The sequence below is a fragment of the Carassius gibelio genome, chromosome B18, assembly GCF_023724105.1.
Source record: "Carassius gibelio isolate Cgi1373 ecotype wild population from Czech Republic chromosome B18, carGib1.2-hapl.c, whole genome shotgun sequence".
Classification (NCBI taxonomy): domain Eukaryota; kingdom Metazoa; phylum Chordata; class Actinopteri; order Cypriniformes; family Cyprinidae; genus Carassius; species Carassius gibelio.
In genome coordinates, this window is record NC_068413.1 from 14,033,779 (window position 1) to 14,040,806 (window position 7,028).

The 7,028-nt window shown below is 38.5% G+C and overlaps 1 protein-coding gene across 1 annotated transcript in view; it reads left to right on the top strand.

Moving 5' to 3' along the window:
• Nucleotides 1-5,256, top strand: part of LOC127977587 (mitogen-activated protein kinase kinase kinase 10) — a 39,681-nt gene extending 34,425 nt beyond the window's left edge. The window contains exon 12 of the mRNA XM_052582536.1: nt 1,633-5,256. Coding sequence (XP_052438496.1) covers nt 1,633-2,048 — 416 coding nt within the window. The 3' untranslated portion in view covers nt 2,049-5,256. The remainder of the gene's footprint in view (nt 1-1,632) is intronic.
• Nucleotides 5,257-7,028: the final 1,772 nt, after the last annotated feature.

Here is a 7,028-nt window from a genome sequence, read left to right on the forward strand (position 1 = left end):
TCTATGGGGTTAAGGTCAGGCGAGTTTGCTGGCCAATTAAGAACAGGGATGCCATGGTCCTTAAACCAGGTACTGGTAGCTTTGGCACTGTGTGCAGGTGCCAAGTCCTGTTGGAAAAGGAAATCTGTATCTCTATAAAGTTGGTCAGCAGGAGGAAGCATGAAGTGCTCTAAAATTTCCTGGTATACGGCTGCGTTGACCTTGGACCTCACAGTGGACCAACACCAGCAGATGACATGGCACCCCAAACCATCACTGACTGTGGAAACTTTACACTGGACCTCAAGCAACGTGTATTGTGTGCCTCTCTTCTCTTCCTTCAGACTCTGGGACCCTGATTTCCAAAGGAAATGCAAAATTTACTTTCATCAGAGAACATAACTTTGGACAACTCAGCAGAAGTCCTGTCCTTTTTGACGCGAGATATTTCTGACGTTGTCTGTTGTTCAAGAGTGGCTTGACACAAGGAATGCGACAGCTGAAACCCATGTCTTGCATAAGTCTGTGCGTAGTGGTTCTTGAAGCACTGACTCCAACTGCAGTCCACTCTTTGTGAATCTCCCCCACATTTTTGAATGGGTTTTGTTTCACAATCCTCTCCAGGGTGCGGTTATCCCTATTGCTTGTACACTTTTTTTCTACCACATCTTTTCCTTCCCTTCGCCTCTCTATTGATGGTGCTTGGACACAGAGCTTTGTGAACAGCCAGTCTCTTTTGCAATGACCTTTTGTGTCTTGCCCTCCTTGTGTAAGGTGTCAATGGTCATCTTTTGGACAACTGTCAAATCAGCAGTCTTCCCCATGATTGTGTAGCCTACAGAACTAGACTGAGAGACCACTTAAAGGCCTTTGCAGGTGTTTTGAGTTAATTAGCTGATTAGAGTGTGGCACCAAGTGTCTTCAATACTGAACCTTTTTACAATATTCTAATTTTCTGAGATACTGAATTTGGGATTTTCCTTAGTTGTCAGTTATAAACATCAACATGAAAAGAAATTAACATTTGAAATATATCAGTCTGTGTGTAATGAATGAATATAATATACAATTTTCACTTTTTGAATGGAATTAGGGAAATCAACTTTTTTATGATATTCTAATAATATGACCAGCACCTGTAATGTAGATTTTTAAAATATTTAAAATAATACATGATTTGTTTCATATTATAGAAATGAGAATTTTTTTTTTCCTTTTTAGCAATTATATTCTCAGTATTGATTCACATATTGTTATTAATATATTTTTCTTTGTTTTTGTATAGTTTTCTTTAGTTTTTCTACTTTTGCTTTTCAGTATATGTAATATTGTATATAATATTTATATTTTATATAACCTTTTTATATATAATATTTGAATATATCATTTTAAAATCATGCAATTATATATTATTTTCATGTCAAGGTAAATACATTTTAAATATTTATATTTTTTAAGTGTGCTTTATGGAAAATAATTGTCACAGTGAGTGCCAAAAATCTTAATGGTATTAAAAGCAAGCCTCAGTAAGAAAATACAATGTTTTATTTGTCTCGATTTTTGGATGAAAAATGATATATGGTTAAATATCTTGTTTGTGAATTCTAATATAACTTGAGGAGTCCTTCATGTCGTTCATATGTTCTCCTCCAGGTTCTCGTGAAACTCTTGACATTCCACGCCTGCCTGACCCATCCGTGGTTTATCCCTCAGGCCATCGGCGCAAACCTCCTCCTCCCATCCCCATCCCCAAGCCAGAGCCAGACAGCCTTACAGGCACACTCGAGCGTCCCAAAACCCTTGAGTTTGCTCCTCGCCCCAGACCCACCCCGGCTCGGGCACGTCCGGACCCCTGGAAACTATCATCTCTGTCCCAGACACTCAGTTCGTCTCCAGGTAGCAGCTGCGACAGTCCGCTGGGCTCGGGTGACAGCGGAGTGAGCGCTGGAGCGGGTGTCGTCCATCAAAGCCTTCTCGACATGGACATGGAAGGCCAGAGTAAGGACAACACCGTCCCCCTGTGCGGAAAACACCCCCAGGCCACTCTATGCGGACAACATTTCTCGTAGAAAGACTTCTGTCACCGACCGGGCTCATTCACCCTGAACCAGCACTCTGTGGCCGTCATAAGAGTTTTCCCCACAGTTTGCCACATGATCCATCAGACCATATCCTCTGGCAGCTCTAATGGAAAAGCTGCTCTCTGCAGTAGCTAGACAGCCACCTTCTGGACAGGTTAAAAGATAAATGACCTTGATTTGTTTATCCCAGCCTGTCCTCAATGACTCTTTCAGTGAGTTTAATGGGCCTCATCACGGTTGCGATCGGTTGGTTAAACAGTGGCCTGTAGTGAGCAGGAGTGGCCAGTTTACCTACTGTAGGTCTGTGACCTTCCTTGTTTGTCCGTATCTCTGTTATCATTGGGCCAGTCTCTTGCCTCTTCTTCTTCATCATGGTCTCCGTGGGTACAACCTGTTTTTTGGTCTGGGAAAAAAAATAGAGTTTTTTTGGCCCCCTCCAGTGTGTGCATTATAAAGTTCAGCGATGCTTTCTGTATTTAAAGGGGGGGTGAAATGCTCGTTTTCACTCAATATCCTGTTAATCTTGAGTACCTATAGAGTAGTACTGCATCCTTCATAACTCCAAAAAGTCTTTAGTTTTATTATATTTTTCCCCGATTTTTCCCGGAAAAACACGAGCGCCTGGAGGCGTGACGTGTGGGCGGAGCTAAAGAATCACGAGCGCGAGTAGGCTTTTGCGTTGAGAGCGTTTGGAAGCTGTGACAGCTGTGAAGGCTGAAACTGAACGAGAGCAGCAGCAGCAACGACTCGCTCCGAGCGGGGCTCGAACCCGGGTCTCCGATGGAAGCGGACGCACTAACAAGGAGGCAGAGATATTTGAAGCAGTTTTACTCACCGCCTGTGGTTCCAACACACAATCGTGACCCTTTTTCGTTGGGACTGCATCATCCTTAAGAAATAAACGATAAGCAAATCCGTCGTCAAACTGGGCTTTGTTTGTAAAACAAGCATTTTAGAAATGCAGGGAACAAACACAAACACTTGCACAACTCCGTTGATGCTCTGTAAAAATAAACTCCATCCACTGGTCCCTTAATGCTGTTTTTTCTTTGGTAATCTGTGCAGGGTTGTCTTGCCCTGGCAACCAAAAACACACTCCTTTTGTGACATTTCGCGACGCTCTCGTTCTGATCAGTGAAGTCTGTTGTGCTCTCAGTGCTCTGCTATACGGGAGCGCGCGCTCTTCCGGCAGACGTGCTCTTAGGACCCATATAAGGAAATTCCGCTCCATCTAACGTCACACAGAGCCATACTCGAAAAAAAGTTTCCGAAACTTGTGACAAACCGGAAGTAGTATTTTTGGAACAGAAATACTCCTTCAAACGTACAACTTAATTTTTGAAACTTTGTCCATGTTTAGCATGGGAATCCAACTCTTTAACAGTGTAAAAAACTCAGTATGCATGAAATAGCATTTCACCCCCCCTTTAAATTCAGGAGAATTGTGTGTGCAGTTAATTGCAATGACACAGGGAGCTCTTCTCTGAGTTGCATTCATTGTAATATATTGATACAATATAAAAATAGGTGTACCACAAGAAATTTATATTTTTCTTTTTTTGACAAAAAAACAAAAACAAAAAAAAACTAACAGCCTACTGTACATCTCAAAGGACTCTCTGCATGACCTAATCAGAATGTGAGAGCAGTCCAAACTTGAAAAGAGATATGAGCAGATGCTTACTCTCCATGTGTGGAAGTACTTAGCACTTTCCAAGAATAGGGTACACTTTTTTTTTTTAAGCCTTAGAGGCATAAATCTCATCTTTTTGGTTATGAAAGCACTGAAAAATCTCACATTTTTGTATTCCCCTTAAAATGGCCCACCTCAGAAGCCTTAAACTTTACTGATGTATTCAACAAATATAATGCTAAATTATATGTATACACATTATACATATAATACATAAACTGATATTCAGTTCATTCATATATTTTAATGACAGCAAAAGTTTACCTGTCTCACATTTTGTGTACAACCCTGCATAGTGTAATAAACTTGAGCAAAAAATGTAATTGCATGTTCTCAAATTAAATATGACCAGCTCAGCTTTCAACTGTATTAAAGAAAAATATATATATTATGTTTATTGCAAGAAAAGCTGAATTTTGAGAAGTCATTACATTATAAGTCTTCAGCGTCGCATGATCCTCCGGTGCTCAAGAAACATTTCTTGTTACTATCCATGTTAAAAACGGTTGTGTTGCTTAATATTTCAAAAAAAAATTTTTTACAATGTAAAAGTATTTACTGTCCCTTTTGATCAGCTTAAGTACTGGCCCAAACTTTTGCACTGGAATGTGTATGTCCCAAATTTTAGTAGCATGGTTGCAAATCTTACAGGAAATGAATAAAAAACTTACTGTAATAATTAGTTTGACCCCCTGCGCTCAACATTATTTGAAGGTTAAGCTTTTGTACCCTATTCGTGGAAAGTGCTTGTTACTGTGGATGTCCATCTGACTAAAACTGGATGAGTAAGCCCCTATTCCACTCATTCTGTTTAAGAGTGTTTCAAGAGGAGACATTTACTTCCCCCTTTCCTCATAAACTCATCTAAAAAAGCCTCTGTTCTCCTCAAAACAATGTCAACTCCTGTAAGTACCATCTTGAGAGGATAAAGACAGATATGGGAAAATTAGGGTTTTTGTAACAATTGGCAATAAAAAGCAAATATGTGTACTACATGTTTTTTTTTATGTACCAGACAAGACACTTCCTTACCTCCTTAAAGTGACGTTCTTCCTCCACCTACTGAACAATTCAACTGAAGGGGAAGGAACAGTATGTATGCACCAGATCTGACCGTGCGTCACCACAGAGAGCATTGTGAAGGACACAGTCATGTCAGAGACATGTGATGAAATCATTAATGACGTCACACTTGTGCAAGAAATACAGGATGTTCTTTTGGTGGACTGAATGGTGCTGAGAGATGCACACTGGAGGGTTTTAAATCCGTTGTGCTGAACCGTTAAACCTGGTAGTAGACAGTATTTTTTTTGACTGTCCACCAATGAGTATGCCTGTTATGTGAGTGTGTGTGAGTGGACGGGTGTGTGTGCATGTGGTTTGTGTTCTTATTGTTATCATTTGTACGGGGTAACTCTCTGTGCAGGGGTTGAACAAACCCACCCCCTTATTTCCTGTGTGAGGAACACTAAGAGTATTTATTAAAATAATTGTTACAAGCAAGTGATGTGTTGGTTTTAATACTAATTACTTTCTTGTGTTTTCATAATTACACTACTGCTGTTAAAAGATAACTACTAGTAGTATATCATTTTAAATAATTTGCTAAGTATTTATTTAGCAACTAAAACTATTGTATTTATGCACAAGCTTTTAATTTAGATATTTTTTGAGACAAAAAAAAAATCAGCCCCCAGTTGGTTTATTTTTTTATTTTTATTTTTTTTTTTACTTTTTACTGGTAGCACAAGTAGCACAAGTCTTAGTGCAGATCTGTTGTGGTGAGGATTTCTTTCCAAAAATGTGAAAGTCCAATCCATCGTTTTATTAACAATAAACCCAAGACCGATATATTAAAAACAAAAATGGCCACTAGATGTCGACAAAGTCCCGCAGTGCAAGTTGAATAAATATGACGCAATGGATTCCTAGAGTGAATGTTGTTTTTGTGCTTTTATGTTCAGATGGGCAAAAAACTGCTTTATTATCACTTCCGCTTGCTTATTTTATGACTCAAATAAAAACAAAATAAACATTTTATAATTCAGCTGTAAGAACATAGCTGTGGAAAATACCATGTCTGGCTGCATCTTGCACGTGACTGGTCTGTTTACATCTGCGATTGTTCTCTGAAGACAATGGGGAGATATCATACTAACGTTTCACTGAGGAATTCAGCACCACAGAGAGAACAAACTATACAACAAAAAATGTAATAAACCAGAAATATTTCATTATAATCCATACCTTTAAACTGCTTGATATAGATACTGACTGTAATTGCTAAAACTGGGCCGACTACCTCCAGTGCTGTGCCTATAAAAAGCTAACCACAGCTAGTTTCATACAATAAAGCGTAACAGCCGTTCACTACACATGTAGCCACACACAGTCAAACACGGACATAGCGTGGCTCTTGTTTCTTTACTCTTCCAGACGCCAGTCAGTTACTTAGCAACCACACTTCACTTCCATGGCAATGCTATAAAAAGCAACAACAAAGAAGTAGCGAAGATGTAATGGTGGACATAACAAATACAGTAGGCTATATGAGGGAGTGTGCCATAACAAACTAAACAAATACAGTATATGAGGAAGTGTGCCATAACAAACTAAACAAATACAGTATATGAGGGAGTGTGCAGTATATTTGGTCATAAGAATTACACACAGATCATACTTTGACCCTCGCATGTAGGCTACAGTATACATACAGTACCTGATTCGGCGATTGATTTAATAATAATGTTATTTTTAAGCATTATAACAAATTCTTTAAAAAAAAAAATCCTAATATATAAATTGGCCACCGCTAACTAATCACCTTTCTGATATTACAAATTATTTTGTCAGTATACCATTATACAATTTATTATCTACGGAGCCCTTCTGGAACCACTTTGTCAAAAAAAAAAAAAAAACTCGTGGCCTCAAGATACTAACTCGTGGCCTCAAGATAAGCTAACTCGTGGCCTCAAGATAAGTTAAGTCGTAGTTAGTTATATATATATATATATATATATATATATATATATATATATATATATATATTTTTTTTTCTCTTCTCTGTAATTATCTATGTAATTGCTTATATAGATTTTCTGGTCACACGTCTCGCTATTATTAAACCATTAACTACGACTTTTGATTCAATAGGCTCCTAATCTGCTGCTTTTTAATAGTTAGTAAAGTAGCGGTTAAATTATAGGTATTGGGTAGGATTAGGGATGCAGAATAAAGTCATGAAGACTGCCTTATATTTACTCATAAACAGC